The sequence below is a fragment of the Mya arenaria genome, chromosome 17 (assembly GCF_026914265.1).
Source record: "Mya arenaria isolate MELC-2E11 chromosome 17, ASM2691426v1".
Taxonomy (NCBI): domain Eukaryota; kingdom Metazoa; phylum Mollusca; class Bivalvia; order Myida; family Myidae; genus Mya; species Mya arenaria.
In genome coordinates this window covers 54,704,728-54,725,672 of record NC_069138.1, presented here as the reverse complement: position 1 = coordinate 54,725,672, position 20,945 = coordinate 54,704,728, and the positions used below count along the sequence as shown (strand labels likewise).

General features: G+C 35.8%; 1 protein-coding gene across 3 annotated transcripts in view; it reads left to right on the top strand.

Moving 5' to 3' along the window:
- LOC128223103 (uncharacterized) overlaps positions 1–17,952 on the top strand; it is a 29,618-nt gene extending 11,666 nt beyond the window's left edge. For 2 of the 3 annotated variants that reach the window (XM_052932358.1, XM_052932357.1), the window contains exons 2-3: positions 13,958–14,078; positions 14,332–17,952. In XM_052932358.1, coding sequence (XP_052788318.1) covers positions 13,968–14,078; positions 14,332–16,269 — 2,049 coding nt within the window. In that variant the 5' untranslated portion in view covers positions 13,958–13,967 and the 3' untranslated portion in view covers positions 16,270–17,952. Of the gene's footprint in view, positions 1–65; positions 104–13,957; positions 14,079–14,331 lie in introns of those variants that run through there. The other variant, XM_052932359.1, reaches the window with a different exon arrangement.
- Positions 17,953–20,945: the final 2,993 nt, after the last annotated feature.

Genomic DNA, 20,945 nt, shown 5'->3' with positions numbered 1-20,945 from the left:
AGGGATGTCGGTATACTCCAGGGACTTGCTTTTATTTTGGGTGAACATGTAGTATTGGTGTTTCACTGGAATGAATAAATATGTTTTTATTCTTCAGGAAATGGTAAATATGCATGTTGTCTTGCTTTTGTCTACAGCCTTTTTTACTCCAATAAATGTATTTAGATGATATATGAAGTAAAAAGCTTGAATATTAAGAATCGGCGGAGTGAGTATAGCGAGCGAGCCCTACTTTATCATGAATATTTTACTTTAAGTCATCTAACTGACTTTAAATATAAACTCATTGGATAAGAATTTTTTCAACATCAAATCTGACATCGGATGGATGGAGACCTTTAAAGCAGGATTGAACGTTTCGACAACTTTATTTATTTTTTGTCTTGGAACGAGCAAATTTTTGCGAAAATCCAGGAAACCAGTTACATATGACTGCTGACCAAAAACATAGACCGCAGATTTTTATATTTCAGTTCAAAAATTGATATTTTATGCATTTTTCTTAAACCGTAAGTAACGGTTAAAGCCCTAAAACATTAATTTTTGAACGGAAATATGAAAATCTATGATCTGATTTTTTGTCAGCAACTTATATCATTAGTTTACAGATATTTACGCAAAAATTTGCTCTTTCCAAGGCAAAAAATAAAAAAAAAATGTAAAAATGGTATATCTGTGAGTGTGGAGCTTTAAACACCCGCGATGATTGATATTCTTTATGATTATGTAAAGTACTTAGAAACTGCCTATCTGCAATTTCATAAGCTACAAATGTAGGTTGTATTCAAAAAATAGTCAGTGATTTCGTTTTGTTTTTTTCATAATCATAAGTTATATTTTTTAAATATATTTGGCTTGATTATATGTAAAGTAATTAATTGCTGAATGAGTACAAAAACGTTGAACCTTTCGGTAGCGTAAAAGGGAATGTTTTCACTTTAATCACCGTTAAATGTCGCTAATAATAGCCCGACTGTTAACTTTAAGATACAAATAAATTCATTTTATATTAACTTATCCGCAAAATTTAGTATTTATTTCTTGCATGAAGACCTGTAGCTACAATTGGACACAGATGCAGATGATGATATAATAGTGGCAGTAACATATTAAACAAAATTGGCATGTTTTATTCTTAACAAAGAAGATCGTTTCCACAATGGAATAAACGAATGCATGTGTAACCTGTAACCAGCAGTGCGTTCAGTAAAGATGTTTGCGGCGAACGTTTGCTGTTTCGTTTCCCGCTTATGGTGTATGCGCTGCGTTGCAACAGGGATACAAAACAAAACGTTTGCGAGCGTTTTGTAAACGCTCGCCTGACTGAACGCACTGCTGTTAAAAAGCACAGATTTTCTATCAAAAATTGAATGTATAATAAACAATATGGCATTAAAGGAAAGGATTGTCTTTTTAAAGAAATTAACAGCATTTATGATAATTTGCCATCAACTAAAACTTTTAAATTTATGACAAAAATTAAAACTAACTGAATCATGTGTATACCTGTATGTATCAGTAACAGACAAATGAAACAATTTGAGATTAAAGTATTTCATAATTATTAAAAAATAAAAAATCTACATTTAAAAACGGACATGATAGTCATTCTTTCATCTTTATTTCAACAAGAACTCCAGTACAACCTGCAGGGTTATGTTGTTGTTTGTTGTGAACTAAGCGGTGTACGTAGGAAAATGAAGTTGGCCAACAACCTTATTAAAATATGTCCTTAATTGATATGGGTTTTTTTTCTTTTGCCCTTATGACAACTCGTTTTGTTTAAAGATTCACTATCACACCTCGCATGCCTGTCGCTATTTTGTCAAAATTACTCTTGATTTTACGAATGATCCGTTAAAAAGGCCACTCTACACATTGAAATACGATTGGTATGATTCGTTATGAAAATTTGTGCGTTCCGGAAAAAGAAATATTATATTTAAATATTCTTTTTTCCTGGTGCGCGCGCAAACATATTTACCATTTTTGTTTTGGAAATTTCATAATATAGTGCGTTAAATCTGACGACCAAGACAAGGACATTAAAGGTAGTGAACTTAGAGTTAAAACTATAATTAAACAATTTAACCTCCAACGGCAAAGTAAGAAAATCTCAAGCGAAATAAAATGGGAAGCGAGTTTAAACAAAGCAATTTTAAAAAATTGAAACCATATTTATAGCTCAAATGCATCTTTAGGTGCTCGGCAATTTCAATGGAAGTACCTCTTATGAAAGTATTAAGATATGGATAATGTAATATATGTCTCAAGAATAGAGAGACATTATTTCATTTCTTTTGGGATTGTTCAGCTGCTAAACTAATTTGGAATTAACAACTTAGTGAATCAGAAACTCAAATATAACAATAAAAACAGTATTCAATTAAACTATGACTGTATTGTACTGTTGAACAATCTAAAATAGGCATTATAAATACAATTATATTTGAAACAAAATGGCAAATATGGAAACAGAGAAATGAATGTAAATTTAATGGGGCAACAGGACTATCAGAAGAAGCTGTGTTAAAAAAAATAAGGTGGAATATTAGAATATTGTACATGCATAATAAGTCGTACGAAATATCAAAGATTAAACAATTCATTGATGTACACTCATAAAAAAGATAAAAGTATTAGCTAAAAAAATAAATTCTAAAAAGATTGTAAACGTTCTTTCTTTAATGAAATGATTTTCTAAATACTCACAATTTAATTTAGGGTAAGAGTCACACATCAACGCCTTCAATTTTTTATTTTCGTTCCATACCTGAAGGCAGCGACAAGTGTCAATACTCCATGAAGTAAATTTGATGGTTTCACCATTGCTTTTGTTTTTGATAACTAAAATGGCGAAAAGAATCAAAGATTAACATCCCTGGGACTCACCTGAAAGAGAGAAAAAATGAATTAAAATAAAATTTAACACTTAAAATGATGCAAAGCCACAAAATATGATCTTAGCTTACATATTTATGATACTCTGTAAATATTTTATTACAGCTTGAAAAATATCAATGTCTTAATAATACAATGTACATTCTCTATGACAATGTTAAACTGTTAAATGTTGATACATTTCATATTATAATTAAAGTCATTACTCACAAAGATATTCAGTAGATTTTAATGGATGAAGTAGATTCTAGTATTCTTCCTACGTATTCAAATTGACTCTTTGCATGACAAACGAAAATAACATCTAGAACTTGACAAAAAGAACAATGTGTAAATTCGAAGCACATGTAAATTTAACCGGAAAATTTTCGGGAAAAATAAAGGGGACTTCATTGATGTCTCCAAAAGAAAAAAATAAATAATAATAATAATAAATTCAACGCACTTTGCGATGATATAATAAGGGGTTTTATTTCATGCTTTTCAGTGCATTATGGACTTTTATCAGGGAAATAACACTGCAAACTAAGGAGTGAAAATACCAACTAGTTTTAGCACCAATTGTAGCTACTTTCCCTTCATTAAAACTAAACACGTCCGTTTTGAAAAAGAAAAGGTTACATAAGTTTAATTAAAGATAAAGTGGATAAAAGAAATAATGTGTATTAGAAAAAAAATGTTAAATACTTTTTTCAAACCTTTTCTTGATTTTTGAAGTTAATTGTTCGAACATTCCCTTTCATACAAAACAAAATACAGACGAAAACAACTGCTGGAACATAAATACGATGTGAGTTCACATGTGCCATGAAACAAATTCTAACAAACTAAGAAAATATTTTCTATCCAGTGAGTATCCGCATTTCTTTTACCAAAACCTTTGACTTTTCAAATGTCCATCCAATAAATGGCGGCGTAGTAATTTTGTCATGTATTCATGTCCTGTTAAATCTAAACGTGCTCCGAAGATAAATATAAAAGAAAATTATAGAAAAATTATATTTCGCCACTCGTGAAGCTTTTTTTCTCTGACACTAGTGAAATAAACTTAATCTGACACTGCAATCAACAATTATCCTCTATATACATGTACTGGCAAAAAATAAAATTCAAAATTAATATGGCTTTTTTACATAATCGTATGTTTAACTTTTGGCTACTGAGCTTGTTTCTGTAATTTTCATAACATTTCCATTCTAAACATTGATATCAATCTGCAAATAGTCGCGAATACTTTTTCTTGATGTTTTTTTTTCGTTTGCCCCTTAATGTATCAAACCAAAAAGTATATGAAATTTTGATGCCTCGAGACCCTTAGCTATTATTGTATCATTTGAAAGGGTTTGTGTGAAAAAAAGTTCCCTCCAATATGATATGATAAACAGTTTTGTAACCTTAAAGTGGTAAAATATTTCATAAATATCAGATTTTAGGAAAATTAAACGAGCTATCAGAGAGCTAGCTTACTTGTGGGATGGATTCCGATTCCCTTAATTGGTTTAATCTATTTTATTTTACAACGATTGTGAAACAAGTTATTCGTTAATGGACCGATTGTACAGAACTTTGTTTTAAAGTTAGCAACGTGATAAAGGACACAGTTCGTAACTTTTTAAACATGAAAATGATGAGCGCATGTATTTAAATTCGAATAAGTACACCACACTCGTTGTTTCGAATCGTGATAGAAATACAACAGATCAAGAGCAGTAAAGATTTGAAAGTTTACATCGATGACGTTAACAGCATTAGTTTAAACATATTTTATTCAGTTCGTATATACAAAAATAACAGTACAGCAATAGTATGATGAAATGGATGAAATGGATCGGAAAACAAGCAATGTAATTGCTTATATTAATTCCTTTCCATGTAGCAGTGTACAGTAACGAATTGCATAGAAAAGTCAGTGTATGATGTGAAGTGAACAGTTTGACGAAATATATTAGTTTAATAACTGTTCAAACTATTATTTACATTTAATTTGAATGTTTTGGAATAATAAGATAACTATTAAAAAGACAAACAAACAAAAAGAAAAAAAAAACGCAAAAATATTCTGTCACACACACTGTCCCGATGAAAAGCGATCGATACACCAATGGGGTCGACTGTTAGGCATCAAAACGCTTTGATGCTGTAATGAATCTCTGGACTTTTAAAAACAAGCTTGAATTGGCATCAAGGGTAAGGCGATCATTACCGAAAAGAAGATTTTCTACAGTAGCAGCACAAGGTAAATCATGGATAAAACGGTTACGCATTAATTGATATCTAGGACACTGAGTGAGATAATGTGACACAGTTTCAACGGCGCCACAAGCACAAAGGGGAGAAGAAATAATATTTCTTCTGTGAAGGTCATAATTTAATGAGCTACATCCTAATCGCAGACGAGCATGATTAACTTGGTGTTGTCTGTTTCCTACATTATACAGGAGTTGTGATTTCTTTGGTTTCGTGTTAAATTGTGATTTAAACTCGCTGAGAGTAGGTGCATGTCTGATATCTTCAGGAAGTGAGTTCCACTGGCGAATAGTCAGGGGTAGAAATGAAGTAGCATAGGCTTGAGTTTTACAAGGGATGACTGGAACTTCTGAGCGATTTCGTAGGGCATATGGCTGAGCTCTCGGCTGAGGAATTAGATTTGTAAGATACTCTGGAGAAAGACCATTTTTCATTTTAAAGAACAGAATGAGGCGATGTTTGCGTCTCCTTTCCGCAAGTGTATCCCAGTTAACGTCAGCTATAAGCCGCTCAATACTACAAAGTTTGGTAGCACCGGTTACAATTCTAGCCGCCTCGTGTTGGACAGCTTCGATATCATTTTTTAATTCATTACTACAATTGTCCCAGACAACATCGGCATACTCGAGTAAAGGTCTAATAAAAGTGACATACATTTTGTCCAAGGCTGCACGGGAAATTACAAACTTTAACGTCCTAAGAATACCAATTCTCTGCCATGCCTTGTTGACGTTTGAAGATATGTGGGATTGCCATTTGCCATCTGAAGAGAAGGTTACCCCAAGATGTTTATGAGTGCTGATTTGAGATATGGGTACATTGTCGAGATAAAGTGGGGGTTGATTTTGTTGTTGACGTTTACGAGAAAAGAGAACAGATTCTGTCTTGGATGGATTTAAAGTTACTAGCCATTTCTTCGACCAAGATGATATTTGAGATAGATCATGGTTAAGGTCGGCTGCAGAAGATACGGGATCTTCGACAATAATGTAAAGACTGGTGTCATCTGCGAATAAGCGTATGTTTGCCTTAATGTCATTGACAATGTCATTAATGAAAATAAGGAAGAGCAATGGACCAAGGATAGATCCTTGAGGAACACCAGCGTTGATAGTGAGGATTCCTGAAGCAGAGTTGGATAGGACTACCCGTTGTTTGCGGTCAGAAAGATAAGAGGAAAACCAATGGAGAAGTGAACCACTTATACCAATGGATGACAGCTTATGAATAAGGCCATGATGCCAGACTCGGTCGAACGCCTTTGAAACGTCACAAAAGACAGCCCTTACTTCTTTCCCTTCATCTAAGGCTTTGCTGACGTCGTTGTAAAAGAAAGCTAACTGGTTGACGCTAGAATCGTCTTTGATGAAACCAGATTGGAAGGATGTAAGTATTTTATTCGAGATGACGTAGTTGTAGAGGTGTTTGTGGATACAGCGCTCCATGAGTTTGCCAATACAACTTAGAAGTGATATTGGTCTATAATTGCAGGGACTAGATGGATCAGATTTTTTGAAAATGGGGCAGACGTTCGCCAACTTCCATGGAGAAGGGAAGGTAGAGTTTGCCAACAATCTGTTAAAATATTTCGAGAGAGGCACAGCAAGTTCGTCTTTGCCCTCTTTAATAAGTTTAGGACTAATCGAGTCAGGACCACTGGCTTTACTAGGATCAATACAGGAAATTGCATCTCTAACGTCCTGGCTTGTCAACAATATTTGTGAGAGGAAAGTGGATGGAACGTTCTCAACTGTAAAAGGGGGATGTTGCTGGGGTTCTATGGTTGATTGTTTGCTAAAGTATGAGTTTAGAAGGTCTGCCTTTTCTTCATCGGACTCTGCCTTAATTGTTCCATCAATAAGAGTTGGAATTGGTGAAGATGTTTGTTTTTGAGTTAGTTGTTTAGCTAGTTTGAACCATACTTTAGTTGTTATGTTATCAGAGTTAATTTTGTTTATTATTTTATGTTCGTATTCCTTTTTAATTTTTCGAATTATATTTGTTGTTTCGTTGCGATAGTTTCTGAATTGTTCCCAAGCCAGTGCATTATTTGAAAGTTTAGCTTTTCGGTGTAATTTGTTACGTTTTCTGATTTGTTGTTTTACCTCTTTGTTTATCCAAGGAACGTCGCCTGGACGAATAGTTACGTTTTTATTTGGAATACTCTCAGAGGCTGATTTTAAGATTGAGCTAGCGATTGTGTCTGCCGTAGCATCTAGATTTTGATTGTTTTCGATGAACGACCAGTCGGTGGATCTGAGTTTATCGTTATATTTTACATAATCGCCTTTGTCATATAACCATATTTGGCGCTGAAAGTGAGTCTGCTTAGGTTTTGTGAATTTTAAGACAGCAACAGTCGGACAGTGAAACCGGACAAGATTTGGAACAAAAGGATCTGCGACGAAACTTGAAATAACTTGATTAGTGTGTTTAATGAACATGAGGTCAATAAGTGAACTAGAGTGCTCGGTGAAGTGAGTTGGTGAGTTAATGAGCTGTTCAGAATTTAGGGAGTCTATCAATCTACACATTTTATTTGACGAATTCAAGCTAATGTTGATGTTAAAATCACCTGCTACAAGTATGTTGTCAACATGCTGGTTGAATGCTTGGTCGAGTGAATGTTCCATGTTAAGCCACTGTGTGTTGTTTGAGTTAGGAGGTCGATAGATTCCGTTAACAGCATTGTTATCGTTAACAAAGTTCTAAAAAAATATTTCAATACTCCTGTTTGTACGTTATTGCATGGGATAAAACCGTAGAACAACATTATTTGATGTTATTGCTCTAAAAACTAGATGACAAGTCTTCCTCATATATTTTCCGGTCGTCCTTTATATGAATAGTAACAAGTGTATTACATTTATGACATAAGCTTGAAAGCAGACAAAACGCCAAGGGCGTTGTAACCTTGACCTACGATAGATTACGCAGTTTGATAAGTTTTAAACAATCAAATGCGCTTTTCTGAAAATAAAACCTGAATCTTATATATAAACAGTTCTACGAGTTAATCAACAACTATTTATCAAAGCACCTTTTTGCATAAACATGTTTCTGAAAGCTTTCCTTTCTTCAAAATTCACGATAAACCAAAAAGAGATTGATGAAACCAAAAACAAGTAAATACTCGATACTTTTCTTACAACAAATTGACACTAAGGCACGTTTTATCAATAATTTACTGTCACGGAATTTCCCTTGCTTTTCAAAATATCCTGACTGCGCGGTTTCGGCTTCGAGAGCGATAGAGATAGAGATTAATGTTTGCAAGATTACGAAAAAACAATATATTTTTTTATATCTTATCTTTGCTTAAACCCAGTGAAAGACAAATGATCCAAACGTAACAGATCATATATCCAGGCGTTATGGCAGAGGCATAGTGTGTTTCAGACTTGTCCAGACTGCTCCAGTTTGATGGCGCTGTAAAATTTAAAAAATAATACCTAAAGGGATATGGCTTAGTTTACATGAAAAGTCTGGTATAAAATTTGAAAAAGTATAAATTCTTAAATGTCTTATTCGACACTCATAGGCGTGTTTTTCTTATAGATTATTAATGTTGCACATTTTTATTTATTTCGGGTTTGAAAACATGAATATCCGGATTTCCGTTTAGAAAGATTGAACTATTTTCATGTAATGCTCTGTTACGGGGAATGGTAAGAAAAAAAAAATATGGCTAAAATAGCTTTATAAAGCGTTTTCTGATTGCCAAGACATGTGAAGACGCGCTTCTCTCACTACATCATGACCGAAAACACTGCTTTCGAGAGCGATAGAAAAAGAGGGCGATTTTATAACAAACGCGCAAAAATGATGAAACGAAAGATTTCACATCTCATCTTTTGCTTAAACTCATTAAAAGACAAGTTATTGAAACGTTAGATACATTAAAGAGCTTGTATGGTAAGGTAAAACTAGAATACGGCTAAAATGGCAAATTAAACGTTTTAAGACTGCCATTTGCAAGACTGACACGCTTCTAGGCTGTTCTGTTCCCGCTACCAGGCTGCAACGCTATTAGACTGCCACACTGTTAATTTACGCTGCATGATTAACAGACTGCCAACTTCACGCTGCCAGACTGCTAATTTACGCTGCTAGATTGCCAGACTGCCAACCTCACGCTGCCAGACTGCTAATTTACGCTGCTAGATTGCCAGACTGCCAACCTCACGCTGCCAGACTGCTGATTTACGCTGCTAGATTGCCAGTCTGCCAACCTCACGCTGCCAGACTGCTAATTTACGCTGCAAGATTGCCAGACTGCCAACTTTACGCTGCCAGACTGCTAATTTACGCTGCTAGATTGCCAGACTGCCAACTTCACGCTGCCAGACTGCTAATTTACGCTGCTAGTTTGCCAGATTGCCAACTTCACGCTGCCAGACTGCCAATATACGCTGCTAGATTGCCAGACTGCCAACCTCACGCTGCCAGACTGCTAATTTACGCTGCTAGATTGCCACTCTGCCACCCTCACGCTGCCAGACTGCTAATTTACGCTGCTAGATTGCCACTCTGCCAACCTCACGCTGCCAGACTGCTAATTTACGCTGCTAGATTGCCAGACTGCCAACCTCACGCTGCCAGGCTGCTAATTTACGCTGCTAGATTGCCAGACTGCCAACCTCACGCTGCCAGACTGCTAATTTACGCTGCAAGATTGCCAGACTGCCAACCTCACGCTGCCAGACTGCTAATTTACGCTGCCAGATTGCCAGACTGCCAACTTCACGCTGCCAGACTGCTTATTTACGCTGCTAGATTGCCAGACTGCCAACCTCACGCTGCCAGACTGCTTATTTACGCTGCTAGATTGCCAGACTGCCAACCTCACGCTGCCAGACTGCTTATTTACGCTGCTAGATTGCCAGACTGCCAACCTCACGCTGCCAGACTGCCAACCTCACGCTGCTAGATTGCCAAACTGATAAACTCACGCTGCCAGACTGCTAATTTACGCGGCTAGATTGCAAGAATGCCAACCTCACGCACCAGACTGCTAATTTACGCTGCTACCTTTCCCGACTGCCAACCTCACGCTGTCAGACTGCTAATTTACGCTGCTACATTTCCCGACTGCCAACCTCACGCTGCCAGACTGCTAATTTACGCTGCTACATTTCCCGACTGCCAACTTCACGCTGCCAGACTGCTAATTTACGCTTCATTTCCCGACTGCCAACTTCACGCTGCCAGACTGCTAATTTACGCTGCTAGTTTGCCAGATTGCCAACTTCACGCTGCCAGACTGCCAATATACGCTGCTAGATTGCCAGACTGCCAACTTCACGCTGCCAGACTGCCAATTTACTCTGCAAGATTGCCAGACTGCCAACCTCACGCTGCCAGACTGCCAATTTACGGTGCTAGATTACCAGACTGTCAACCTCACGCTGCCAGACTGCCAATTTACTCTGCTAGATTGCCAGACTACCAACTTCACGCTGCCAGACTGCTAATAAGAGCGATTGTTACCTTGGATTTGTACTAGAGGATTATTTACTGAAATGTATCATCTAAAATCATTTTTATGGGCTGGAACGTTTGCTAAACGAAGTATATAGCGGCAATCTTTTAAATCAAAACAGTATCCGTAGTATCTAGTTCATGGCCATTCCCCTGCTTGTTCAAATAATCTTAAGGGTTTTCAATGCATTTAAGGACATTTGAGTATCATGATATCAGCACATACCATGGCGCAGTAACCGCATGTCAATGTTAAGACCGATTACGTGATTTTCTGAAAATCTGAATAAAGAGATAACGCAAAAAATATACAGCAGAAGAAGAATATTCGCAGTTAAGTGGGAGCGGGGGTTTATTCTCGAGATATGCTTTTATTCTAGTGTAGAATTATTAATTGTTTATTCATCTGGAAAGGGTAAAAATATCTTTTTATAATACTTTTGTCTATAGCCTATATATCTAATACATGTAAAGTATAATTAAAAATCTGCGGATTGAGCGTAGCGAGCGAGCCCAACTAAATCATTAAGACTTCAAGTCGTCTAATTGACGAAGAATACAACCTAATTGATAAGACATTTTCAACGCAACGTCTGACACATGGAGTGTCTATCGGATGATTTAAACCCTCGCAAAAGTTGAAATTCTTCTTGATAAAGCCTAGTACTTAATGATTGTTTATCTTCAATTTCATTGGCACCAAATCTAGGTTGTATTCTGAACATATACAGATATTTCATCGTCTTTTCTTTTAAAAGAAACATTTAATGTGGGCCGATTTTGAGTCGTTTTAAATCTAGTTAAGCGTGTGTAAAGCTACATATATACTTTTTTTTAAATTTTGAAATTTTCTGAGTGAGCGATGAGCCTGTCAGTTTATAAACAATATGGTATAGCTCTTTTGAAAAGATTAAACACTTTTCCATATACACAACAATGTCTAACACCGATTTATCATTTTCATCAAATAACATTCAGCGATATTATTTAAATACAATGTGAAACATTACAATTTATATATTTCCTTAACCTCGAGATACAAATAAATTCACTCTAGATTAACTAATCCGCCAATTTTAGTATTTATTTCTAGCATACAGACCTGAAGCTACAACAGGGCAAAGATGGAGATGATGAAGTCATATGGGACAATAACATAGTAAACAAAAAGACATGTTTAATCATAAAAAAAGAACAGTTTCACAATGGAAAAGAAAACGGATGCATTTGTTTCCACATAGTTTCTTTCAAAAACTAAATGTATAACAAACAATATGGCATTAAAGGACTACATTTTTAAAGAAATTAACAGCATTCATGCTTCTTTGCATTTAAACTCCTAAATATGACAAGAACTGAATCCTGTGTATACCAGTATGTATCAGTAAGAGACAAATGAAACAGTTTGAGATAAAAATATGTTATTATTATTATTAAAAAGTCAATATATCTACATTTAAATTCAGACATGATGGTCATACAATCAATTTTCATTTCAACAAGAACTCCAGTACAACTTGCAGGGTTATGTTTTTTTCGTAACTTTAGCGGTGCTCTTAGGAAGATGAAGTTGACTAACAACTTTGTTAAAAACATCCTCAATTGACGTATTTTTTTGCCCGAATGACAGACAACTCGTTGTAGTGAAGCTTTGCTATCACATTTCCCATACAAAGTTGGGCCATTTTAGCGACATTGAACTTTGAAGTGGGAAGTGTATCCACTATGTCGGGCTTTTACAAGCGACATTGAAACGTGATGTAGAAGGAAGAGGACGGTGTCCACCATGTAAGGCTATTATTACCGACATTGAATCGTGATTTTGAAGGAAGGGGGAGGAGTCTACTATGTCGGGCTATTATTTGCGATATTAAACCGTGATGTAATTATTATAAACAATTGATTCTTCTTGTACTAAGTAACGATTAAAACTGTCAGCTTTTATGTACTCTTATGCTTTTTGTCACATCATCTAATTATTTATTCCAAACAAATCAAATATCCAAAAATCAAAATTAGAGTCGGTTCCTTAAATAAAGGGTCAATCGGTTCCCCGGACCAGACTTATAATTTATATCGGCCAAACGAATTCCAGTCATAGTAACCGAGTGTTAGGCAAATCCCCTGAAGAAATTCAAATTCATTTAAATATCTCATCAAGTTCTTGTAATGCATTGGGATTAAAGGTAAATACTGATATAACAAAGATTTGGTTTTGCCTTACAAAAGATGGACCTTTAATGGGAGGACGTACAAGTGGTTAACAATCTTAATTATTTAGTTGTTGTGTTTAATTGTACTAGTAATATTAGTCTGAACCAGGAACATTTGATTGGAAAAGCCCTTAAGGCAATGACTGTTGTACGTTTTGAATGGCAATACTTTGATTTCAAACCCAAGATTATTTGTCAACTTTTTGACGCTTTTGTTGGTTCCATTTTAAATTACCCAGCAAACTTGTAGGCGTTTACCAAATCTCAAGAAATAAAGAGAAATCATTTTTTCATAAAAGATTATTGGGTGTTAAAACTAATACCCTTTTTTGCATAGATACATACATATAATAATATATTGGTTTAAGAGTGTTATAGCGCTGACAATATTATTTTGAAACAATTTATACCCAAGCTGTGTTTAATTGGATTAAAGGTTGACGAAACTGGGTTTATGGTCAACAGATATTAGATGATTTTGGTTTGAACCATGTCTTTGATAATGTTCTCAAATATTGATGTACATGTATCGATTGAATCTTTAAAGTATAGATAATACAATACTTCTAAACAAGATTTGTTCAGACCAGTATAAAAATAGTACCGTATCAGATTAATATAAAACAGTCAAGTACTATTTGGAATATAAAAGTTACTCAGATATTTTACTAGGTATTTTAAGATTTTATTTTAGTTATTTACCTGTATATGTACATCAACTTCGTGTTGAAACTGGTAGATATAAAACAATTAACATGCCTAGAGCTCAAAGGTTTTTTCAATGCTGTAATTCTTCGGATAATCTGAACAGTCATACGAATTATCTAAATCGATAAAACACATTATCTGATAGGAGTGATAGCAGGTCAATGATAAATACTTTCCATCGTTGTCTCATCAATGTACTGCAAATTTCTCTAACACACCTTTTTGATACTCCTGATTCTGACTATTATTGCTACAATAACAGTTTGGTTAAAATGAAACCATCATTGACAGTGTGGGCTGTTCTCTTGTATACTATTATTTGTCGAATTCTGATTTTGTACTTGTACACTAATCGAGAACATTTCGATTTATGCCGTTTTTTATATTCCGGGCTTTATATGCTTTAGGTAAAATATAATGGCTACAAAGACGCTCACGGGTGTTATTGTCGATGTCTCTGGATCCATGGAAGAAAACGCTGTTGGCAGTAGAGAAGAGGAAGGGGAATATGTACGATCCACTTTCCAGGTATTTTTATTTTCCTGGTATCACAACTTTATTTCGCTGAGCCGTCCGCCATCAGTAAATATACCGTACAGATGAGATAAAAAGCCATGAATAGATGTGATCGATGTTTACGTATTTATCTAAAGTCAATCACTTAAGCTTCGTCAGGACAACGTTTGAATGTTTGAATATTGTCATGAAATCTTTTTTTAAAGCTTTATGTTTCTGCAAGTTATGAATGTAGATTAAATGCAGACTCACTTTATCACTTTAGGTCATAGATGATGTCATAAAACATGACGTTTCGAGCGACAATCATGTGTTCGCAATTGGTGTTGGTGGGACAAGTCAGAGTGGTGTTTTTGACATGTTACGCGCAATCCAACTTACAAACGAACTACAGGATGACACTTCACCAGCAACAAGTGACCAGATAGAGCAAATTTATAGAATTCTGGAGCAAAGTGGAGCAATAAATGTGAGACGTTGGGCTGATCCTGAAAGGGTTAAGCCATTCCTTACATATAAGAAGGCTGACCACATATATCGTCATTTGAAAAACGATCGTGATTTCGCAAAAACATTTGTCTATGAATGTCTGCCTTTGGTTTGTAGAGATTTGGGCAATGACACCATTAAAGATGTACCTTTAGTTGGAAGGTTTTTCAGCGACATATTGAATGTGAGCCAAACGGTAGCTACATCAGCAGTCACAGGAGTTGGAATAACGGCTACAGACAGCAGTATTGAAAACACTGTGCAAAATGGAATAAAAATGATTATGTTGATAGGTGTTGATAAGAAATCCATCTTCGACGTTCAGGCAGCTGCTTCCATTTTACGAGCAACAACAATGGAAAAAGAACTTACATCGAAGAGAAGAAAAGAAATTCTCAAAAAAGTCAAACCATTCATTTATGGACGAACCCCGATGTTCAGCGCCTTAAATTCGGCGTTAACCTTATTTGAAAACAAGGTCGATTCGAAAAAAGTTTTGGTTATATTGTCAGATGGTGAACCAACTGAACGTGGAGATCTCTACGATGTTTCCCGTAACCTTCGTTCTCTTCAAGTGGACGTTGTATGCTGTTTTATTCACAGGGGATCGCGCATCAGCCCAAAGCGATTGTTTTGTTCCACTGAGAACAGCTGGGAAGGGGGAGCAAGATTCCTATTCGAGCTCAGTTTGCACGTCCCAAGTAACCTCATGCCTCGCGCTATTCTTCTTAAAAATGGCTGGGACCTTGAACTAGAGAAAAACGAAACCAAGCTGTTTGTACATGTTAACCATCCAGACCACATCGAAGATTTCTGCAGAGTAGCTAAAAATACTATCTGCTGCCAGGAGTACTTGTCAGACTTACTTGTTACCATTGCTGTGGACATCTATATCAACCAAAGTACAACAGCCTTATCTGCAAAGGAACAGGTTGGCGGTACTTGCTACGCAAACGCGTCTGCTGCTGCTATCCATATGGCAACGAAGAGAATCCACGGCCGAGAAGGTGGCTACCCGGAATTCACCACGCTACGGCAAGAGATGATAACTGCCCATGGTAATATGGGTGCAAATACCTTCAGGGTGTTACAGACTATGTGCCCAAGATACCGGCTCAGATGTCATGAAATAAGTTCACAGGGCGCACTCGAAGCAGTTGTTGCCAAGCGAATTGTCGTTGCTAAGTTTCGCCTGACAGATAGAGAACGGGACATTTTTGACGATTTCTACGAACGCCAACCTACCGGCATTCTAACAAGAGCAATTATTGATGTACGTCATCGGTCACCGTCCGAAATTCCCAGCGGCCATGCTGTGGTCTTGATCAGCTATAATAGCCGTTGTCTCATCCTGATGAACTCATGGGGAGATCACTGGGGAGATATGGGCTTCTTCAGAGTCGAAAGTGCCGACGTGCTTGGTCTTGAATTCATGGACGTGTATTGGATTGAGGCTGATCTGACCGAAAACGAAAAGGCCAGTTACCGTTACCATGGTCCTGAAGTTGCTAGGAAACTCATGTCAATGCTAAAGGGTCTTCAGGTTCAAACATACACCTGTCCACTCTGTGCTCGGAGTCCCCTGGTGACTGAATACACGGGAACCCTTTCCAATGCAAAGTGCCCGAGATGTTATGGTGAGTTTCCCTGCAGCGAAGCCGGGAACATTCTTGCTATGAACATGTACCTGACCTCGCTAAGCAGAACAGATTGACATTAAGACGGATGATTTCCTTGAAACAAGCGCATTGATGCATCCACTATTTTGTTTGTTCAGATCTTACACTGTGTTTTACTACTATCGAGATGTCGACATTTTTGTGTGAACTACCCAAACGATAAATTACACTGTTTGTTTTATAAAACGAGGAACCCAAGAAAAAGGGTCATCAGAGTGGATAAAACAAATTGTGTGTGTGTGTATGTGTGTGTCTGCGTGTGCGCACGCGCGTGTGTGTGTGTGTGCGTGTGTGTGTGTGTGTGTGTGTGTGTGTGTGAAAATCAGTTTAAACAAAAATATTGTACTACATTATCATGATCGTGATCGCTTATGGTCTATGCTTGCCCGTGTATTCCGCGTAAAATATTCTCCTGGTGTAATATGTGTATGTCCGTGTGTAAAACACGATTTATTTCAAATACGACGTCAATTGTTGATTTGTAGTAGTTATCATTATTGATTTAACTTGTATTTACTTGTACATTGGTCATGTTTGAGTATAATGTTTCGAAACAAAATAAGACTATTCAAGATAACTCAATGCTACTCATTCCATGTGTGTATTTTTAAGTACATAAACATTATTCCTATTGTTTTATAGCTACGTGCTTGACATTTTCAAAAATATGGTTACTTTGCCTAATTAATGTTGTATTGTACTAAATGACATTAAAGTTTAGTTTCAATTTGTGTTATGAAAGATGGCGTTTGTTTTGCTAAACTAGTATACATGTGATATAATGTGTTCATTGGTATGCATACGAGGATTGCACTAAAATTTTATGCACAAAATTGATATTTTCTTTTTCTGCAGTTACTTATGAATAGCATAGATATTGTGAACGTTACTATGGTAGTATTTAGTTGATAAATACTTCTATATATTAAGCGACTCGTACATAACAAGTCAGAAAAAATATGTAAAAAAATAAAATATTTGTTATAACATTCTATATTTTTCGATATCACTTTGTGATAAAACAATCAATCATGCGCCATACAAGATTTGTTTAAATTCTGACAAAAAAGTATTTAAGGATATTGTACAAATAATCTCATTCATGTGAAAATCATCAGATAGCCGTGAGAACAAATTTATACAACACATTTTTCTGATCAACGCATTCCGTGATCTTTCTTCTTGTATATACAAATAATAAGGCTGATTGAAGTCATTTTTACGTTATACTTTGCATGTGTTTACGACAAATTAGACTAATGTTGTTGTTGTTGTTGTTGCTTCCGCTGCTGCTGCTGTTGATGTTGTTGTTTTCAAATTATATTTCAAAATAATTCGGTGGAAATCAAAGTGCTCAGTATGTGGTAAAATGTTGTAGCTTTGGCAACATAATAAACAATTTGTAAAAAGTGAATATATGGAGGTGTACTACAGAATTTCAAGAGTAACACTTCTAATCCTAATTTTATAACAAATATATCATATTTTAAATCAGTTTTAAATGTTGTATTTGTACATTTGCATGTTTTACATATACATTTGTAGCGTATTTTTGTATAATTTTGCGTTTTCATGCTTTCTTCTGTATCGAAATTGCTTAATATAATATAAACACTGGGTGTGTCTGTCTTATTAACGATCAGATCAGATGATTTTTTTTTTCGAATCTGCAAATTGTGTTCTTTGTATAAAATAGTATTCTACAGATTAGATTAATAAGCTAGAAATAAATGATGCAGTTTTCTAGGAAAATGTTTATTTAAATCTGTAAGAAACTGTTAATTTTATTCTCAATAAAGTATCGATCTGAACACGGAGTTTCGTTAATAAATGGCCACTCCTGCGCATAATTTTATTCTTATATACCTTCCCATTGAAACGAAAATACGATGGGGTCATCAACATTATTGTTCATTCGATACCGTAAGATGTTTCGAGAAAATTTGACATATAAGAGAACATGGTGACAGCGGGGGGGGGGGGGGGGGGGTGCGTCTCAATAAAAGATTTTAGATGTTATTTCAATTAATATCTTAAATCTGCATGAACTTCACAATGGGCAATACATAAAAAAATCATCAACTTCGTGTTTATTTTCAATGCTGGCTTAAGTTCAATACATACACATATGCAGTTCAAAAGGGACTATTCGACTAAGTTAATTTCAATACACATCTAAAATCGATTTTTATGGAAACTCCAACCATCCCGGTCGGGTCGGATGTTCTCACCCATTTCCAGTGAAATAATGATTGTAATCATGCAGAATTCACCCGATTTGGCCATGATTTCAAATTCAAAGATTTAAGCGACACATTTGCCCCAAAACAGATCCAAAATGCCTAACAGTGCAAGTTAAATTATCAAAGCTTGAGTTATGGACCTTCCTGTACCTGTACATGTACCTTGTGTCACTGGCAGCATGTTTACCATGTTTACCTTAACATTCATAACCCGTGCATTAATTTTTATACAGTGATCCCAGGTTGACATAGTCTTCCATGAAGGCGTCGGCACTATCCGACCCAAGATGTGAGTGAGTGAGATTCTCGTTTTCTACACTTGCAGCGAAATAATTGGACTTTTTTTATTTCCTAATGTCGAATAGGTGTACAATCTGATAGTAGGATAGTAACGTACCAATCAATGTTTTACCCTTGGCGGTCACACCCTACCCGTGGTTTAAGACAAAATAAAAAAGTCTGCTGTCTAAATCCCATTATTCGAGCAGTGACGTGTTCTAGACATCAATATTTATGCAACAAGCTACAGAAACAATCTCAGTAGCAAAAACTTTAAACATAAACCCGGTTTAGTGGCTCTGGGCAAACGCCAAAGACATCTTTGGAATTCAACCATGTCTTATTCCCCTGTTGCGGTCTCAGCGAGACTGATAAGTTGTCCTCTTGTCAGAATCACCCGCTGACTTCAGTCCGTTATATGCTAAAAAGGAAGGCTTCCATACTTGCAATTATTATTCAAAATAAGCTCATGGAACAATATAAATCACAACTGTTTTAACTGTTTATCCAATCAGTGTATGTCTTAAAGTTGACCTATCGGCATAATGTATATATATATGTACATTAAACAACGACCTGATGCGAAGTCCCCAGGCGTTATCTGTTGTTTTTAGTTGTATAACGTGTGTACATGAGGTGAAACAATTAGCATAGACTACAAGAAATCTGCATCGACGCCAAAGAGCGAAGAATAGTTATTCATTTCTAAACCGCCATGATAACGAAACTGCTTTGCGCTATCATTGAGGATATAATATAAACAAGAACGCCACAGATTGAGCGCCAATTAAACTCAGAGATATTGGCCATGATATATATTAGCGCATTGTATGGCAACATGTTTTCCAGGTTTCATTATTTTGAATACATTGCATATGATTTTGAGTTTTTGCCAATAATTTTTGCATACAAGACATTTCAAAAGAGGGTTTAACTCTACAATTATTAAACTCATATAAAATATATACTCTTATTAGTTTGATTTTTTAGTTATGGTCAAGGTTTTAGTTTTTGTACGACGCCAACGGTTCACCAACGCTATAGATACAATACCGCGACTTCTGTTTTCGAAAAACCGAGAAGATAAAAACATAAATCAATAACCCCATATTTCCGATCATACTGCATTGACGACTTGCAATAAAATATGTGAACCTTTGAAGAATTGTGAACGCTAACATGTATACTAGTTTTTAACGGAATATCTTAAACAATTGTTTAATTATAGCCAAGATTAAAGACGAAGGACGCCAGAATGATCAGATTGGTCTTACTTTGTAAAACAGTCGAGCTAATATATGGTCAATGTACATATGAATTTTAACAACATAAAATTCGAGTCTTGCATAAGCATACAACTAGTTCTTATCTAAACTATACTAAGAAATAACTTAAATATTCAGTGGCGGTTCTACCGGGGGGACACAGAGGGCCCGTGCCCCCAGCCTCAAGCGGACCGGCAAGTTATGTTTTTTGGGGTACATTTTAATTGATTTAACTGTACAGATAAGTTGTTTTGTCACAATTTAAATTTTATACAAGCATTTGAGCAAATAAACAGTTGAACCTGTCGAGTATAATGTAGTATACGACACGAAAAAGACTCTTGAAAATGACATCGGGACCAGAATATCGATAATGAAAAATCGGCGCCGCAGTTTACACAGACAGCTGATCAAAACTGGACAAATATGGCAAAAGTAGGACAGATAGTTTTTATCTATCCATATTTTCGTGTACTACTCTCAGTGAAAAATTCTAAGGTAAGGTAATTGTCATTTCGTTATGGAAAGGGACGCTGCTCTAAACCATATTATGAGAAAGATAAAAATATATATTTGTTTTCCCATTACCAACGAGACAGCCCAATACACGTTCTCTTTGACAGGTTTTGAACTTCACTTTTCATTAAAATATTACTCGCTATTAAAAACTGAACATATTTGAAAACTGACACTTTTACTGGACGAGAATTGAAACATTTCTGACGCAAAACAGACATACATTTGTATTAGATATGACTGCGTTGAATTGCGATTTAAATGGGGGTGGTAGCCTTTAAAATCGTCCATGTAAAGTTTCTTATGTCAAAAGCGGAGTATAGCATAAACCAAATACATCAAAATGCACCATTTCAAGCTTAAGATTGCCGAAATTGTAATGACATAAAACTCAACCCCTCTGATCCA